Raw genomic sequence first — 20,146 nt, forward strand, 5'->3', positions numbered from 1 at the left:
GAGGATAGAAAACCGTCGGAAGAGGTTGTCGAAGAAACTAAGCGGAGAAAAGCAAAGCGAGGAGCCTTGGGGGGGGGGGGGGGAAATGCAGCTGTGGAATGTGGTCATTAATAAAGACACTATCCTTTTCGGCAAGTCAAGTCCCTCAGGTTGCGTTGTTCAACAACCCTCCTGTCGCCCCATTGCTGTCCCATGTTCAGGAGGCAGAAGAGTAGAAAGGGGCATCGTTTCCCACAGATGGAATAGCGCTGTTAGGAAGTTTCCCCTCATTCATAGAGTGGCAGACAGACCTCTTTTGGGGGGGCAGGAAAGGGGATGTTCATGCCAGAAATAAGAGGCTCAGAACCAGAGGTGGGTTTCAGCAGGTTCTGACCAGTTCTGGAGAACCGGTAGGAGAAATTTTGAGTAGTTCGGAGAACCGGTAGTAAAAATTCTGACTGGCCCCACCCCATCTATTCTCTGCTTCCCAAGTCCCAGCTGATCAGGAGGAAATGGGGATTTTGAAGTAACCTTCCCCTGGATTGAGGAGGGAATGGAGATTTTACAGTATCCTTCCCTGCCACGCCCACCAAGCCACCCCCACAGAACCAGTAGTAAAAATTTTTGAAACCCACCACTGCTCAGAACTATCCATGCTTTGATACAGAACGTTAAGTGAGATTGCTATTGCTTATCGAGATTTTTTTATTTATTTTTATCCTGCCTTTATTATTTTTAGTAAATGACTCAAGGCGGCAAACATACCTTATACTCCTTCCTCCTCCTATTATCCCCACAACAACAATCCTGAGAGGGAATTGTTGTGGTTAGTTGCAAAGTCGTGTCCGACCCATCGCAACCCCATGGACAACGTTCTTCCAGGCCTTCCTGTCCTCTACCATCATCTGGAGTCCATTTAAGCTCATGCCTACTGCTTCAGTGACTCCATCCAGCCACCTCATTCTCTGTAGTCCCTTTCTTCTTGAGAGGGAATGGCTGACCCAAAGTTACCCAGCTGGCTTTCATGGCTAAATTTTCCTTTCCTGGCTGACCATGGCTAAGATAAGTCAGTTGAGACCAGGTTACTATATTGATGAGATATGTACAGGTGGTGGGATAATAATAATAATAATAATAATAATAATTATTATTATTATTATTATTATTATTATTATTATTATTATTATTATTTTATTTTATTTCTATACCGTCCTTCTCCCGAAGGACTCAGGGCGGTGTACAGCCTATTTAAAAACACAGACAAAACAATATAAAATTTAAAATAATTAAATAAATTGGCTCAGATTTAAAACCCCCAAAAATTAAATACCCCAATTTAAAACTATTGTGTTGATAGTCCGGCCTGGCGGAACAACAGGGTCTTCAATGCGCAGCGAAACACCCGGAGGTCGGAGATCTTACGAATTTCCGGGGGCAGTTCGTTCCACAGGGCTGGGGCTCCCACAGAGAAGGTCCTCCCCCTGGGTGTCGCCAGCCGACATAACTTGGCTGATGGCACCCTGAGGAGACCCTCTCTGTGGGAACGGACTGGTCGGTGGGAGGCTATTGGTGGCAGAAGACGGTCTCGGAGGTACCCGGGTCCTATGCCATGGAGTGCTTGGAGGCTACAATGGGAAGTGAAGAAAACATCCCAGAAAAAGGCAAACCATTTAACTACAGTTAGTCCTCGACTTACAACAGTTCCTTGAGTGACCATTCGAAGTTGCAGCAACATTGAAAAAAAGTGACTTATGACCATTTTTCACACTTATGACCATGGCAGCATCCCCATGGTCACATTGTTTATACTCAGATGCTTGTCAACTGGTTCATATTTATGAGGGTTGCGCTGTCCCAGGATCACATGATGCCCTTTTGCAACTTTCTGATATGCAAAGTCAATGGAGAAACCAGATTCACTTAACCATGTTACTAATTTAACAACTGCAGTGATTCGCTTAACAACTGTGGCAAGAAAAGTTGTAAAATGGGCCAAAACTTACTTAACAAATTTCTCACTTAGCAACATAAATTTGGGGTTCAGTTGTGGTCGTAAGTCAAGAATTACCTGTATTTCTGCTAAGAAAGCTACACAGGCATCTCTCTAAAGTTACCAGTTTGCCTTTTGTTTTCCCTAGTATTTGTAGAAAGAAACTGTAGTGCATCCTCTCTTAGTGCTTTCCTCCTAGACCAGTGATGGCTAACCTTTTTGCCATTGCGTGCCAGGAGAGGGGGGGCCGGGGGAGGGTCGCACGCACACGTGCCCACGCGCATGCACACGCAACCCCATCCACTCCCGCTCCTGGCACATGATGGTCTGGTAGCCCCGTTTTTCTTTCTTACCTGGTTCCAGATCCTCTCTATGCATCTGGGAACGGCGAAAACAGCCTTTCCCACTCCCTTGGAGGTCCTACGGAGGCTGAAAGGGCCCATTTCCCAACTCTCGGTGGGACAGGAAGTGACATTTTTTGCTGTCCCCAGCCTCCAGAACCTCTCTAGGAGCTTCTCGGAGCCTCTCTAGGAGTCTCTGGAGGCTGGGGACAGGAAAAAATGTCACTTCCTGTCCCACCAGGAGTTGGGAAATGGGCCCTTTCAGCCTCCGTAGGGCCTTCAAGGGAGTGGGAAAGGCTGTTTTCGCCCTTCCCAGATGTATAGAGAGGATCTGGAACCAAGTAAGAAAGAAAAACGGGCCTTCCCCACCCCCCCAGAAGCAGGAAACAGCCCGTTTCCCTACTTCTAGTGGGCCCAGAAGGCCCGAAAATCAGCTGGCCGGCGTGCGCATGCGCCCCAGAGCTGAGCTGGCGTGCCCACTAATATGGCTCTACGTGCCACCTGTGGAACACGTGCGATAGGTTCGCCATCACAGTCCTAGACAATTGACTACACAGTATCTCTAGAGCAGAGATCCCCAAAGGTTTGCAGCTGGTGGTTTGACTAAGATTTGGGGAACATGTCTTCTTTGAAAACTCACAAAATGAGTGCTACAGAAATCATAACAATTGCAAAGACATCCGCAAGGATGCTGCTTGTCACCAATAGTAGCCTTCCCCTTCTGCAAAATTGCTGCTTTTCCATTGTTCTTTTTCTGGGAGGCTGTGCATATTTCCAAACTAAACATTAGATTGCAACTGATCATTGTTCTTATTTTCTAATAAAGCTTTCGGGATCCAGGGGAAAGAGTAGAAGCAAAAATAACAGCAGTGTTCCCCCCCTCCCCCCAATTAGTTTTGTTCATTTTCCTTGAGCAAATAACCTATTGGGTTGAACTGGTAAATTGACAATCTGAGTCACCAGTTGGGAGCAAAGATTAGTGGATTTAGAGAGCTGTCCCCGCTTATTAAACATGGGAATTGGCTGATTAGTGCATAAGGAGGAAAGGAGGAATTTATATTTCTCTCTCAAATGTTATCCTGACTATTTCATGGCATCTCTTCTAGAGATCTTCCCAAGCCCAATCTATAGCCTTTGGTCTGAATCCAGTACAGGTTAGGTCCATTTATTCAGTGACTTTTCGAAGTTATAATTGATTGAAAAAAATGGACATAAGACCAATTGTCAAAGTTCTGGTCATCACAGCCACCCTCTCATTCAACTTCAAAATTCAAATTGGCCCACATTTATGATTACCTGTCCCTCCATGCCACCAGCTGACTTTTGTTTTGCATGCCTCTCCTCTACAGAACTTATCAACACCATCTAGTCTCGAGCCCTAAGGAGTGGAAGTTGTGTTGCCCCTGCTGACACTTCCTCCTCCAGCTGCCTTGTCACAGAAGAAATATCCAATAGCTGCCATGAGTTGCTGGCAAACATCTTAGCCCTACACAATAGGGGTGGGGTACCTCCAAAAGGCCACTGCTTGGCAGGATTGCCCTGACCAGCAATGGCTCATTACCCTGGCTCATGTTCTTTTCCAGCACCCACCCTTGCTCCCTAGTGCCCACCTGCAACACTTCCTCCACCTGTAGCTCTCACCCACCAGCTTATTTGCCTGTGTCTCCCACCTCTTCCCATGTCATAGTCACATTAGGTCCTCACTTAATGACCGCATGAATTAACAATGGAAATCCCAATCCTAATTGCCATTATCATTTGAGTACTATCTGTATAATTTGTCATAAGACTATTTTAGTTGATCGCTCAAACTATTTCAGTTGTAGTTTGCTAAACCTCTTAATTATAATTGTAATCTGACCCTTTGTTGGCCAATCAGTTCCAAAAACTGTGTCCATGATCCTACCACTAATCCAAAATATTAGGAATGTGATCTGATCACAAGATTGACTCTGATTATGATGGCAACAACCATAGAATTAGAAGGTTAGCTCCAGTCTGAAGACAGATCAAATTGATCTTGAAATCCTTCTCACCTCTCCATCATTGTAATTTGCACAAATTGAATAGCATTAGTTCTTCCCACTTTTTAGTATGGTTGTTGTAGTATTGCAAGTCTCTCAGCACAGTGGTGCTTCAGTGCAACAGGAGTACATTTTTGTTTGATAACAAGGTTGGATTAGACCTGTTTATTCAGTTTTGTGTAAATGGCTGCCTTGGTTTATTCCAATTTGCTGTATAATTTGGGGTTTGTACAGGTGTGAAGTACAATTCTAGGTAAGCTTTTAGCCTGAGCCAGCAAAGCCTTCATATGTTACTATGATTCATCATGTTTATAACGTGCTTTGATAATAGATATACTTCTTGAATTCAGCATTATGTAAGAAAAGCTCACCTTTTGGCTATTTCATATTTTGTTGTTTTATATGTACAATATTATCATGTTATGGATAGCTTTTAAAACAGTGTTCTCTTCACACTTTCCCTGAAAGTGAATCTATATCAGTAGTTTCTTATGAATAAATCAATATAAATAAATATATATGAGAATAAACACAATATTTATCAAATGATCCTGTCATATTTAAAGGTTTTTTACATAAAATCTCTAGAAATAAAAAGGCGGTAAACAAGAGCAAAATCTTATTTTGTTTGGTGGTACACATTTTTGAAAATTTTGCTTATGTTTTGAAACTATGAACATTGTAACGTTATGTGTAACATATATATAATTTTATGTGTGCTGCATTTGAATTATTTCATGATAGAAAATATTTATTTTGAAATTCATATTTTGAAGTAAAATATCTTGAAAAGTATTTTTCCTACCATGAAGAAAATATTCTAAAAATTCCTTTATGAAACAGTGACAATTGCAGATATTCAATTCCTTGTAAAAGTTAATGTAACATATTTGTTAGTCCACTTAATAAATCCTTTGTTATCTTAGAATAAATCTCTGATTGTTCTTTGTTGAGACATTAGGGAATATATGCACAATAAAACATAATTATCTTCCTTTGATGCCAACCCCAGAAAAGTCCACATGGAATTCATATACTTGTTTTTAACGTGAGTTTATTCGGCTCACAAACACAAATGATTTCTTATGTACTATTTGGAGTAGCTCATTCACATCTACTTAGTTTACTGAAACCTGCACTGTTAAAATAACTTTATATAAATAAAAGAAAGTATTTCTACTTTTTCCACTTGCAAAAAAGTGAAATATGGAGGAGCAAATGGTAACAAAGGAAATATAAAATTAAATAAGTTCCTCACTTATTATAGGTCATTTCTATCAATGTACAATTAGAACAGAACGTGTAATGGAATCAATATTTCTCTCTCTCTCTTTCTCCCTCCCCCCACCCCTTCTTTAGGGCTGCTTTGTATTCAAGCCAAATTCTAACAAGAGGAAAAGGTCTTCAGCAGGTTAGTGTGTAAATTTCCTGAAGCAAACTGAAAATTACATGACTGCTTATATGTTGTATGTAGTAAAATGAAAGATATCACTGAGAAGCGTTTTGAGGGAAAAGTTACTATTTTAACATGAAAATGAAAAACAAATTAGAAATTATGCTTAGAGAAAAAAAACCCAGAAGGATAGCTTGTATATATAAATACAAATGAGGCTACATATATGTTACATTTCAGACAACTCTTTTATTTCATGTTGAACTTTTTTTCTAGCTGCAGGTTTGAGCTTGTGTTTAACTTCCTCTCTCAAATGAAAAGAAATAAATCCCAATATTTTTTTCAGTGCTCTCTTAAAATTTTCTTTGAGAAGAACTCTTAATTTGCGAATATCGAGAGTAAATGCCATCTTTTTCTGTTTTGTTTTTCTAGCTGACTATTTCAGTAAGGGAGACAGTGACTTGGATAATAGTGAGTTACGACTTGATACTTGTCTGTTGTTATGGAAACAAATTAAATCTGAAACAGAGGTGAGTATTGTTTTTAATGTTGAATGGGGAAATGGATTTCATGTTTGTTCAAGAAGTCTCTAGAGAGTCTTCCAAATAAACAAATAATATCAGTTATTTTAAAGTGTTGAACACAGTAAATGGAATAGCAACATTTGAAGCAATTTTCTTTTGTTTTATTTTTTTGAGCAGAATGATAGCTTTGTACAGGCAACACAAGCAAGTGTAGAATTCAACATGCAAGCAGCAGGGAGCATCCTTTTTCCTTCATAAGGTGCTATACATGAAGAGCTGGTGATCATGAGTGCAGTGTGAATGTTTACAGGAGAGAAGTGTTTACCAACAGCTGTGAATTTGAACTCTTGAGATCACTTTGAAATTTTGCTTGTACATAGAAAGAGTTCGGGTTAGGGTCTCACTGTAAATAGTTCTGTTACATGTACTGGCAACTGGCTGTTTGCTGTCAGCACTGTGATACTTACAAAGGAAGAAAACACTTATCACTACTCACATCGGAGTTCTGTATTTACCGTATTTTTCGGACTACAGGATGCACCTGAGTATAAGGTGCACCTTAGTTTTTGGGGAGGAAAATAAGAAAAAAGCTGATTGGGGGTGGATTGTCCTCCCAGAATATCCCCAATCAGCTGCTCCCAGAGGTGAAGGTGAACTTTAGCAACAGGTTCGTTGGTTGTGAGGTCTGCGCCTTGCCTTTTTTTCAGCCTCTCAAATGGAGGTTTCAGAGGCTTTTTTCAGCCTCTGAAACCTCTGCTTCAGAGGCTGGGCGGGGCTACTTTCGGACTATAAGACGCACCCAGATTTTCACCCACTTTTTGGGGGTAAAAAGGTGTGTCTTATAGTCCGAAAAATATGGTATATGAACTGAATGAGTCTTCTCTCTGGATTTCTTTCAGGCAATAATGCATGCTGCTATAAAGCCTGGAAATTTTATTTTTCTACAGTTACAGGTTGAATCCAAACACTTTGAATGAAAATAACCAGGGTTCTTTTCTGCTAGAAAATGAGGGATGGGTGATACTCTGTTTTAGCTCCCCTTTCCTTTGGTGTCCCTCAGTACATCCCCCCTCCCCTTCTGAAGGCTTTTTCAATCTCTTGAGCAGTGCAAGAAGGATAATTAGGGCTGCAGGAGAAAGTGTGAATTATAAAAAGTGATTATTCTTGTTCTCTCTCCTTTATTACTTGTGAAACCTGAGGGTTCTAAATGTGGATTCAAATGAATGAATTCTTAAGAACAAGCTTATGCAACAATGCAGCTAGTTAGAATAAGGTTTCTTAGACAAATACCTAATTCTTTTCCTGATGTAGGTTGATTCTTCTCTCTGCAGTCAGTGTATTTATGCAGAGGGAAATATTAATCTGGAAACAGTTCAGTAATATCTGTACATGTGGCATAAATTATTTGACAGTAAATCTAGCTGCATCAATAAATATTTCTTACTGTGGTGTTATGTACTTCTGCATGAAATGTTTCTGCATAAACACTATGCAGAAATGCATACCAGTATATATCTATGTAGAAATTTCTGCATAAATATAAGATAAATATAGAGAGATGGAGTAATAAGTTAGTAGATTTTGTCAGTATGGGAACAATAGTCTTGTTCTGCAAGCTCCTTTGCAGACTAATAGTATATAATTTGACTGGAATTGTGGATTCTTTCTCCATCTAGCAAAAAACCTTCAATAAAAACAGGTTTATTAAAAGTGGTATGAGTAGCACAAGATGTATAAAATTCTGTCATACAATGTTTGAATATTCTGCCAAAACATTCAATTTACTATTAAGAAAGGCTGACATATTTCCCAAACCTTTAGGTCTTCTCCTATCTTGGGATCACTAAAATAGGGTAAAACTGAGTAGGTTAAAAGTTTTCTTCCTTTCTTCTGATGTTCTACAAAAACAGAATAAAATTAGTTGCTAAGGTAATCTATATACACTGCTCAAAAAAATAAAGGGAACACAAGCGGAAGACATCCGAGATCTGAATGAACGAAATAGCCTTATTAAATACTTTGTTCGTTACATACAGTAGTTTTGTGTTCCCTTTAGTTGTTTGAGCAGTGTATAAACTACTGTATGTAACGAACAAAGTATTTAATAAGGCTATTTCGTTCATTCAGATCTCGGATGTCTTCCGCTTGTGTTCCCTTTATTTTTTTGAGCAGTATACTTTAAATACACTTCAGTATTTACTCCCAAATTCTCATTATTGAAATCAGGAATTTAATGGATTATTGAAATTCAGTTATTGATTAATAACTGAATATTAATCAGTTCCCTGAATGGTCAGTGCAATTTCTAAAGCTAATAATGACTAACATCTTTGGGTAACTGCTGCTCCTGATCATGTTAACTAATGAACACAGAAACCCAGAGGAAGTGCATTGTCTGTTCCATCTTCTGGATATCAGAAACTTCTAAGATTCCCTTAAATATACGTTTGTACTATTTTGTACATGTACCTATGAGAGGTTAGCTGTAAAGTTAGTATAAAGTTACTATATTTTGGTTGTTATTCCTGTTTGTAATGACTCATCTATACACAGAATCTTGAGATTTTCTTTTGTGGATAATTGCTTGGTGATATAATGCCACTTTACCATAATTGAATTTCCATTCCAATTTGTTTCAGATTCTTGCTATATGTTTTGTTCTGCCTCTAGCTTATGGCAGGCAGAAAATACTTTATTGGTAAATAAAATGAAATATTTTCATGGTTTTGCTAGATGCCCTAATCAAAGCTTGATTTCTTATCACTGCTGTTAAGTTAGTGGAATTAGAGTCATTAAAAACCATTCTGACAAAAAATAGGTTTGTGAAAAACTATACTTAGGTACTATAGAACAGATTTTGAACTGTCAGAAATTTCAACCAGTAGGCTTTTCACAATAAGGTTATTCATGTGTTTGATTTTTATCGTATCTTTATTACTATAACTCAAGGGAATGAACATACCTGATACTGTTTTCTCCTCCTTTTTTACCCAACAACAACCCTGTGAGGTGATTTGGGCTGAGAGATAATGACCAACAAAGAAAGATATAATAATGAAATAGCTAGAGAGATACATTTTATGGCTTTAGCTTAAGATGCAAAAATGGAATCTGTCTTGTTCTCTATAAAATACATGTTTGGCAAATATATTTTATACATCATATGTCTTAAGTTTATAATAATTTCAGTTATCTTTTATAGCTATTTAAAAACGGTTACAGATCTCCTTCTGGGATCTAGTTGAAAAGCTTGAGGCTCTTATTTTTTTTACAGAAACTACAAGAGAACTTGAATAAGAACCTATTTGATAACCTCATAAAATTTCTGAGACAATCTCATTTAGATTTCAAGGAAAAGAAAGCAGAATGGATTTGTCGGATGAAGTCCAATGAAATTCCTGCTGCAGCTGTTGTTCTAGGTAGTACTTTTTCTGGTATTTTGATTTAATTAATAAAAAAACAGAGTTACTTTAAAAGTATTTTTTTTTAAAAAATGGAACACTTTAGGATAGTCATTTTATCATGAATCATGCAATTAAAAATAAGTGATGATTAATTATGGTATGAATGGCAATAAGTTACCGTTATGAATGGCAACCATGTTCTTTGTTTGGTTTTGTTACAGCACAGTGTTTGAACCTCTATCATTGGCTCATTTCCCCCCCCCCAAAAGAGTAATGCACACCATAAATACATGCAATTTGTGAACCCAGCTAATCAATTCAACTACATATTTGCCCCAGCGACATAGGATGTTATGTCATTAAACTTAGTATCAAAACCACATATAAGCAAACTTTTGTCACTGTAAATGTGATACAGTATTGAGGAGTTTCTCTTTGTGTCTGACTTCCAAACTACTGTAGTTGGAGAAAGAGCGCCTGGGAAAATGTAAACTATGTAAAGAGAAGAGGATTCTGAGCTTCTCATTTATATGATGCTAAAGTGTTTATGAATTCTTTTTAATAGTTCTGAATAAATGTGACCGATAACGTGACCTATTTTCCACACAAGCCCCAAAACTAAACAAGGATCCAATTAAACAAGTGAGTCAAAAATATGATCCTTGTTCATTTACTTAATTGAGAAAAACGATACAGAGTTACATATTTGTGTGTGGCAAAAATATGTCAGCCTTTACTTTAAGTAACTAGCATGGCATGTCCTCCTTGGACAGCAATAACTACAAATAAATGTTTCTAACAACTGATCAGTCCTGCAAGTAAGCTTGGAAGAATCTGAGTCCATTCCTAGTTACAGAACAGCTGCAATTCAGGAATTTTGGTGTGTTTCCTCCAAATCCCATGGAAATCACTGAAAATAATTTTTCTGTATTAAGGATTGGACATGAAGCCCTATTCTTCAGAACCTGCTGAAAAAGAAGTCCCTGCCTGACTGTGCCCAGTATTCTCTGTATTGTTAAAAAATGTGTTTCCCAAATGTCTAATATTGCCCATATTTTTTTTCTCTGAACTCATGTGGCTTATACTGGTAGCACATGGGTCTAACTTAATTTCTCAATTATGTTCTTACCCTATGTACCTTCCTAAAGACAATGGGATGGTTAATTTCATCTAAAATTTTTAAGGAACATGTTTAAATTATCATTAGTATACAGCAGGGGTGTCAAACCTGCGGCCCGCGGGCTGGATGCGTCACATGCTGGCCACGCCCACCCCCGGTTTAGTGAAGGAGAAAAAAGTTGCGACATGTCACGTGATGACAATGTGACGCTACAAGTTTGACACCCTGGTATACAGTATAATATGCTTTACATTTCATTGTTCCATATAATTCCCTTGTATAGCACCCCAAGGGATTTTAAGTCAGCTTTGGCATGGCCAATTTCAAATACTCTACAAGCAATATTTTATCCCCCGTTTCCATCCTTGCATTTTGTAAATTATTAATACATTCCTAACTAATAGTTAATTTGTTGACAAGTTATTTTATGTGTGTTCCCTGCAGTTCCAGATTCTAATCTTTTCCATTTTATGTGTATATAGCACATTTTTTTCTTTCTAGGATAGTTCACTTGTCTTTTCTTAGGTCCGCAGCCTTTGATGCTTCAGACCATCCCACAATTTTTGTTTTAGTTTATTTTTACTTAGTTTTTCAAGCCCAGGACCCCTGCAGTATCACAATCTGCTATGTTCCAAGATTTAAAAGCAGTGTAATATGCAACAAGCGGAGCTAAAATGTTAAGTTCAAATACCTCTTACATGATCTTAATAATGATTAACTTCCCTCCATCTCCAGCTTTTCCATTTCCACCATTATCTCATGGTCTTTGGTACAATCTGTTTTTCCCCTGAGAGAAAGAAGGAAAAGATGAATGATAATGCCGCATACAATTTTAAAAGTTATTGAAGAATGTATATTCTTTATATACAGCATTATAAAATAATCAATTTTGGCTGCTTACTGATATTTATAAATACATTTCTGTATTTGTTCCTAATATCACAAAAATAAAAGTTAAGTCAACAGGTTCAATATTTCTTCTTTTTGAAGTCAAGGGCTGTGCTTTTTGTCTTTTACATTCTGGCATTCTGTATTATAGTAAGAATCAAATGTCTGCATTGAGTTCTGTCATTGCTTATTATGTGGAAAAATACTTAATAGTCATTGACACATTTTTGTTTGATTGATTACAGCACATGCTTTATACTTTGTCTTCCTTCTGACATGCTTGCATTTTTTTCCTTTCTGTTTTTAAAGAAATGAAAAGAAAAGAAATTGACTTATATAAAAGAGATGAAACACAGCATAAATTTGTAATTATTTTTGGAAATTGCAGTGCTTGTACAAATGATTGCAATAATTTAAAAATATTTTACTTTCCTTATTATGTGACCACTGGTGCCATTTGCAATGGTAGTGGATACACTTTGACTTTCAGACCAAACCTGCTGATCTCAGGCATATAAAGAAAATAAATTGACTAACATTCTTGCACAGTGAGATATATACTATATCAGAATAAAATTAAATGAACACATGTAATGAACACAATGTAATTTGTGTATTAATCAGCCTAGTGTTCAACATTTTTCTTTAGCTTTTTTGATGCAAATGTAAGATAGTAGTATGATCACATTAAGTTGATTTTCCTCACAGAGCCCTTCCTTTAAATATTCTGTATATGAGGCAAACTATCATAGGGAAAATCAATTAATAAGGGTATGTAGAATTGCATGATACCTAGTGCTTAAAAATTATCTCCTACCTGTTCTAGCTGGACAAGCCTAATTTCCATAAAATGCAGCTCTTTTTAAATTAGAAGCTCAACTGATTTACTGTATATTCTTTTATTTTCTTATGTGTTACATTACTTTAGCATTTACAATGTTTATATGTCTCTGATATTTCTGTGAAAGTTGACTTCTGCTGATTACAATTGATTAGAGATAGCATTTTATGTGTCCATTTGTTATCAAATGGAAATTTCAATTGTTACTTTTATTTTAAAAAATCCCTTGTGAAATTCATCTTTCTGAGAAAGGCCTAGTTTTCCTGTTGCCAGTTCAGAGTATAGTAACATTCTTTTGCCCAGTGCCTTTGCCCATGAATCTTAATTTTAGCATATTTCAGAAATGTTAGTAGACATCTCTTTTTATTTCCTCCTGAAAATGGCCCTGCAATTAAAATTTCACTGAGTGCAGGCTCCTTCATTAATATTGGATGCATTTGCATTTGTTTTGAATTGCAAATTGAGTTTGCAATTTTCTCTATTGGTTTTAGCTATCCATAAAGAGGAATGATATAGTCTTGACTACTCTTTTCTCCTAGGTGTGAATGTTACAGACCATGAACTAACAATTAAAAGTCTCTCTGAGGTTCTTCGAGATGATGTTACTCCTTTTGTGGTGTCACTGAAGGCCAAAGAATGTCCAGGTAAACATTGGAATATATTAGGGAGACTTTTACCATAATAATTTCAGCAACATGGTAAGTACCTCTAGAAAACTGTTTGGATGTGCACTGCTTCAGATTTCAAGGAGAAAAGCTGCTTTTGAACTGTGAATGGGCACATACATAGTGCCTTTCAGCAACTAACAGAGGCTGAGACTTTTTTCCCCCCTTGATGTTGCTGTAAATTAAGTAAAATAAAGTTATTGTGCAAATTTGCTTAATATAAATAATTTAGATTGCATAATTAGGTTTCCTTTTTATATAAAGTTTTCAGTTGGTTTGATGTAGAATTTGGATTTGTTTATGTTGGAGGATCCCAAATTAAACAAAATTAATTATGCAAAAAGAACTGGAAAAATACAATTCTATTTTTTGTTTTGGAATAATTCAAACATTTCACATTTTCATTGCCTTTCCATTTTGCCTTTCTTTATTTTTTTGAATTGGGAAGGCATAAAGCAGCTGCTACAAAAGCTGATAATACAGCTCATGGGCTGTGAGGTAGAGGTGGATTCATCTGAGGAAGAAGAATGTCCCAAGAATTTGCCCGGAAGGGTACGCTGCTCTGTAGCATCGCTTACCGATTGGTATAAGAACGTAATCAAAGTAAGCTTAAAAATTATTAGTTTGCATAGTGCTGTTCTTTTCAAAATTTTCTAGGCATTCCATAACTTGTGTATTGTATCGAAGTGATTAAATAGCTTTTTTAAAAAAAATATATAGACTACTAAGATGTAGAAAGACAAATATATTATGTTGGATAGAAGTTTTTAATGTACGTCTCATATATTCCATGTAAATCTTGGAAAGAAAAAACTTAATTTGAAATGTTTTATTAATGATGGGTGAACCCAAATAATATAGAAAATATATGTATCATGGTGTTTATTACTTTTTTGAATCATAGGTATTTTGCATCTTAGAATTACAGAGTTTGAAGGGATTATTTAGGAAATCAAGTCCAACCACATTTTCAGTACATGAATCCAAATTAAAACACTGGCAACAGATGGTTGTCCAACCTCCACATTCGGTAAATGGGAAGTTGCAACTTGTATGAATAAATTGTTCCACTGTCTTATTGCTAGAAGCTTACATTCAATCAGAATCTGCCTTCCTGTTATTTAAGACTCTGGAGATACTGATTTTTTTCTGAAGAGATTCTTTCTATTATTCAAATTTCATATGTCATATTTTCTGAAATCCCCCTCCCTCAGTCCTCTAAAACTGAACATTCCCAGTCTTTCATTTTTCATTCTTTCATCACAGGAATCAGTCTTAGTCCAAACTAATTTATAGGATTATTGTGAAGGAAAATAGAGGGCAGTATAATAAAGTTTGCCACTTTCAGCTCCCAAAAATAGGATATAAAGAAAATAAGTACCGGTATATGATGAGAGATAGCAATATTTTTGATTTTATATAATCTAGCAATGTGTAAATTGTAAACAGAAAGATGTTGCTTTTTTCCTTTTGGATTTTTATGGGTTGTTTTTTTTTACTTTGTTTCATCTATTGCTGTTAGTAAGTGAGACAAGTATAAGCATATTGCAGTTGGTGTCACCCATCATTGTAAGACATGTCTGGAGAACAATGTTTTTGGATCCTATACTGTATATTTTAGTCTTGCAATAAACTCTGTTTATTTATCTTATTGTCTCCCTCTAATATCTGATATTTTTACTGCTAAAATGGAATGGGAGTTACATATATTTTAATAAATATTTCAGGAAAACGGGCTATGTTATTTTGCTGGAGTTTTTTTTATTTACTACACTTATATAACTCTTTTTTTCTTTTATGCTGGAAAATGTGATGGTACTTGTTTGGATTCCACAGTTTTAGATCATGGTCTAGAGAATATATTTTTTTCTTCCAATTCATTCTTTTAATATATGCATTATGATTTGCAGAAAACGGATCCTGAATCTCCATGTAAGAAGAGAACGTTTTCATCCAGACACTGGGAATCTCCTCCAGTTGTAATTATTTTCAAGGATATGGAAAGTTTCACAACCAAAGTTTTGCAGGACTTCATAATTATGAGCAGGTAATAAAACAAATCAGAAATTGTGGCTCTTCTGGTCCATGTTCATTTTCTTACAGAAAATAAATTGCTAATTAGATTCACATTTGCTTTTTCTTTATTGTTTGTAATAAGTACAGATGTTGACTGGAGTAAATTAGCTTTGCCTATGAAATTTACATTATAGGGAAGGTTTTTACAGAAAAAATACAGTCCAATTCTTGGATTATTTTTTTTTTACACAATTCAATCATTAGGTTTGCAAATATTTATTAGCTGACTTGTGAGCAAATTTAATCCAGAGATGAATTTGCTCAGCATTATTAAAGAATGAAATTCAGAATTTTGTAATTTTTATTAGACTCTTAACTTGCTTATCCTATCATGATTCCATAGCAGTACAAAAAGAGGTACTAGGCATGCAGTTTATTATCTTACAGCAATAAACACATTCTTAAAAATATCCAGGCATCATCAGTTAAAATCTCAAGAGCCAAAAAGTTACTATGTGCTGCAGAGCATATTGTTACGCTTCATAACAGCAGAAGCTGGACAAATTATTAAAATTAGCAGGCATGGAGAGAATATGATTTATATACTGGTCAAGGCGTCCAGTCTCCTGTTTTATAAATTATATTAAACCTTTGTATTCAAATATGCAATTCAACTAGATGAGATTTCAGGCTAGACATAGCTGGTTTGTATAGCATGAAAGCCAACTAGGGACTTCAAAGATTCTGTTTCTGATTTCTGACTGGGACTGCATGGAATTTTACAGACTGCATTTCTGTTTTGTATATATTACATTAATAGATCACCTTACTATATGATGATCAGGAGAATGGAATGATTACATATAAAGAGCAAATCTCTTTTTTTTTTAGTTTTTGGAATCAAGGTGGTCCACTTGTTTGTGTTAGTACAACACTGTTGATTAATTATGTGAACTTGAAATATATGGAAGAAGTCAAATGCCATCTGATTCTCTTATACACATTTTATTTTTTCCCAACTGTTTATTTTTCCCTTAGTCATTGTATACATGAATTTCCACTGGTCCTTATTTTTGGAATTGCTACATCTCCAATGGTCATCCATAAACTGCTTCCTCACTCAGTGTCCTCTTTGTTATGTATAGAACTCTTCCAGTCTCTTTCTTCCAAAGAACATTTAACTAAAGTGATTGATAAGGTAATGCTTTAAGAAAAGGTGTTGTATATTCTGTGCAAATTCTTGATAATCAAAATATTCATAGCTGTTCATTGTTAAAAAAATGTTTTAAAAAGTCAATTTTCTTATAGCGTTGTACAGGTTCTCCTCAACCTGTTGTTGTAATTGAGCCCGGAATTATTATAAGTTGTGGCAGTTATTAAACAGGCCACTATATGACCATGACCAATTTTACATGCTTTTTTACAGCAGTTATTAAGCAAATGCTTAATGACTGTTAAATGAACAGTCTGTTAAATGGTTGTTAAATGAATCTGTTTTCTTCAGTGGGAGTTTTTTTAGTAGAAACCAGAAGTAAATGCCCGAAATTGTCAAAAATCCCAAAAAGTGCAGCCATAAATTTAAGCTGGTTGCCAAGTGCCCAAAATGTGATCATTTGACTGGGATGTGTATGTTGCAGACATTGTAACTTCAAAGTCAGATCATAGGTAGCTTGGGGGAGCTCTGTCATATCTTTGAACGGATGCTAAAAGTCATTAAGCATGGACTACCTGTACTTTACTTTTTATTATAATTGCTACCATAGATTTCAGATAATAATTCTATGCCTATGTTCAGTATAATAATTCCATTAGCAGAACTGAAAATGTGGGTGATCTTTTTTTTCTCGTTGGCCCTGGAGCAAATTTTAGAGATTTGGGCAGGAGAGCTATTAAACAATTAGTCTTCTGCTAGCCAGATACTGGATTTTACTCTCAGACTTTCAGTGAGCAATAGGTTTATCAAATTAAAATATATTCGGTACATAGGTAACAGTCTGAGATTGGCTAATGTATAGATTCCAATGATTTCCTGGCAATATCAACTGGATCCATAATATAAAATGTGTAGAGAAAATATCATTATATAGTTACTTGTTAATTAGTCCATCAAATTATGTAATGAAAGTGAAAGGGTTATGTAATTTTTATAAATATTTGTCTATTTTAAAAAAGGAAATTTAACACAGAATTTTGATTTAATGGAATTCATGGTATTTATATAATGTTTAAATCAGACCATTTCAGTTACAATTATTTTCATTTTAAAAGTGTATTAATGTTCTTCTATTTCAAAATCAGTTTTTGCACTTACTTAAGAAAATACTTTCTGCACCGTTTACTTGCCTTTGAACTGCTATGCATTAAAGTATATTCTGGAACAGTACAGGGTGCACAGACTTTGGTTTTAATTCTATCAAGCCAACAAGGCCTCGATTTTCTCAATTTTATTCTCTGTTCTTTAAAAAAAAATTCAGTTGCTCAGTTCATACAAAAGTATTAATACTGTTGAATTTAAAAGAACATTTGTCATTATGGGGTTCCCATTAAGAAACTCTCCAAGATTTAGAGAATTCCAACTGCAGAAAGAATTAGTCATCTTATTTCAGAAATACATAATTTATTAATGTTTTTTTTCCCTACATCAGCTACTTCTGACGTGTCAATTTCCATTCAAAATTAGTGAGAAGGTTCTGCAGGTGCTAACAAACATATTTTTGTACCATGACTTCTCTGTTCATAATTTTGTCAAAGGATTTCAGGTAAGTGCTAGTGAAAGTAGATGACTAACTTTAGAAAGCTGAGTGATGGTAAACTTTGTGTCTAATTTTCACTATGAATGATGCCACTATGTATGGATGAGAGATTTATTGAATATTCCTGCATACAAGAAATGTTCATACACATTAAAAAGTAATATGAAAGAGAACAGTATGTGGTAAAGCACTTCTCAGTGATAGCCAGTTTTTAAACTTTAGATATGTTTCTATATATTCAATCATAGGAATGTTGTCCCAGTTTACAAATAGTTGGGGAAATGTTAGATTATGTTTTAGGAATCAGGGTGACAGGTGTGATAGCTTAGACCAGGGATCCCCAACCCCCAGTCCACAGAACAGCACTGATCCGCAGCATGCCAGAAACTGGGCTGCGCAAAGAAGTGAAGTCCCATCTGCGGGATGCAGGCAGCATATGCGAAACCATACCCCCTCTGTTTGTGGAAAAATCTCTCTCTCTCTTTGGTCCCTAGTGGCAGCTGGTTTAGACTATCATTTTGTTAGCGTGGAAGAGTTCTGATTTTTAACTTTGGCTATGGGAAGACAGATCAGAGGCAAAGGACTGCATTGCTGTTTCAGGGACATGGGAAAGTGGAGCCCTTGTCTCAGAAAAATACCAAAGGTATGTCAGCCCTGGATTTTATTAGAAGAAGGAAAATACAGAAATAGAAGACGGGGAACTGACAATTGCAGCAGCCTACTCTGCTATGAGACAAAATGAACTCTGAGTCAAATAAGAGAAGGAAAGGGTTTTCTTCAGGCTGACAAACTTTACAACCATATTGCTTGAATTTGGAAATTCTGGTCCCACTTGCCTTTGTAACTCGAGGCCTACCAGTATATAAAATCTATCTTGAAAAATGTCAGTTTAAAGATTGGGTCCAGCATAAATTTCCATCAGCAGAAAAGTTTTGATATAGCAGAGTTTTTCAGTTGGATGAATGTGGGCCTCAGGTAATACTTGGAAATTTCTTTGTCACTTTGTAAGGCTGGAGGATATTGGAAAAACTGGTGCCAAGGAGCTACAGAGGGAGGGAGGAATCGATTGCATAAACACCGTTTATGTCAGAAGAATCATTCTGAGTTTGGAATATTCTTACTGGCAGAATAAAACCAACAGGATTGATCTCTAGTTCGGTATTAATTTTAGTATTCCTGGTATCTAGTCATATTTTTTTAAAAAAGCTAAATAAAACCTTGCTTCTCTTGGCTTTCCTCTTGACCTGCTATTGTCCTTACAATACAAACAAGCCTTTCAAATAATTAAAACCCAATTACTATATATTAAACAATAAAATGAACTTAGTTTAATTTCATATATCAATGGGCATTAAGAGTATCCTAGTTTGGAACTCAAAAGCCAGTTTGATGCACTGGTTAAGGCACTGGCCTAGAAACTGGGAGACCAGAAATTCTAGCTGGTGACCTTGGACCAATCCCTCTCCTAGCCCTAAGCAGAAGGCAATGGCAAACCATTTACAAAATCTTGCCAAGAATATGGTAAGGACTAGTCCAGATGATTGCCAAGCGTCATCACTGACTCAAAAGTACATATGCATATGCATACACAAAAGATTGGAACCAAATAGATATTAAGAGCCGCAGTGGTGCAGTGGTTAGAATACACTGCAGGCTAATTCTGCATTCCACTGCTAGGAGTTCAATTCTGACTGCCTCAAGGTTGACTCAGCTTTCCATCCTTCTGAGGACTGTAAAATGAGGAGCCAGATTGTTGGGGGCAATATGCTGACTCTGTAAACCACTTAGAGAAGCTTTAAAGCATTCTGAAGTGGTACTGTATATAAGTCTAAGTGTTATTGCTAGTGTTACTGCTAATCACACTTACATCCTTAGCTCAGCAGTAAGTCTTTTATTAGTATCAGACATCATGTTGTGCTTACCTCAGTGATCAGTTAGCCAAAATTCCTTTTTCTAGAACTTGTCTGCAATTTGCAATTCAAATTGAACAGAAACCACCTAACATGTTTTGTTGTACTGCCCTTATTACCAAGGTAGCTGTCATTCTCTCATCGGTTGCATATTTGAATATTTGCCAAGGTGATTAGATACGTTTTATCTTGTTTTCCTCTTATTAGATCGTAAACCTAACTTTGCATATAGTATACCCACATATTGGGACACTGTTTTAAAAGACAAATTGCTACAGAATTAGATCTGCAATAATAA

At 36.1% G+C, this 20,146-nt stretch overlaps 1 protein-coding gene across 1 annotated transcript in view; it reads left to right on the forward strand.

Moving 5' to 3' along the window:
* Positions 1-20,146, forward strand: part of ORC3 (origin recognition complex subunit 3) — a 38,737-nt gene that overhangs the window by 627 nt on the left and 17,964 nt on the right. Inside the window, exons 2-9 of the mRNA XM_034408949.3 lie at positions 5,694-5,745; positions 6,160-6,257; positions 9,526-9,670; positions 13,044-13,148; positions 13,618-13,772; positions 15,080-15,216; positions 16,224-16,383; positions 17,831-17,944. Coding sequence (XP_034264840.2) covers positions 5,694-5,745; positions 6,160-6,257; positions 9,526-9,670; positions 13,044-13,148; positions 13,618-13,772; positions 15,080-15,216; positions 16,224-16,383; positions 17,831-17,944 — 966 coding nt within the window. The remainder of the gene's footprint in view (positions 1-5,693; positions 5,746-6,159; positions 6,258-9,525; positions 9,671-13,043; positions 13,149-13,617; positions 13,773-15,079; positions 15,217-16,223; positions 16,384-17,830; positions 17,945-20,146) is intronic.

Source organism: Pantherophis guttatus, chromosome 1, assembly GCF_059756535.1.
Source record: "Pantherophis guttatus breed Tessera chromosome 1, ASM5975653v1, whole genome shotgun sequence".
Classification (NCBI taxonomy): domain Eukaryota; kingdom Metazoa; phylum Chordata; class Lepidosauria; order Squamata; family Colubridae; genus Pantherophis; species Pantherophis guttatus.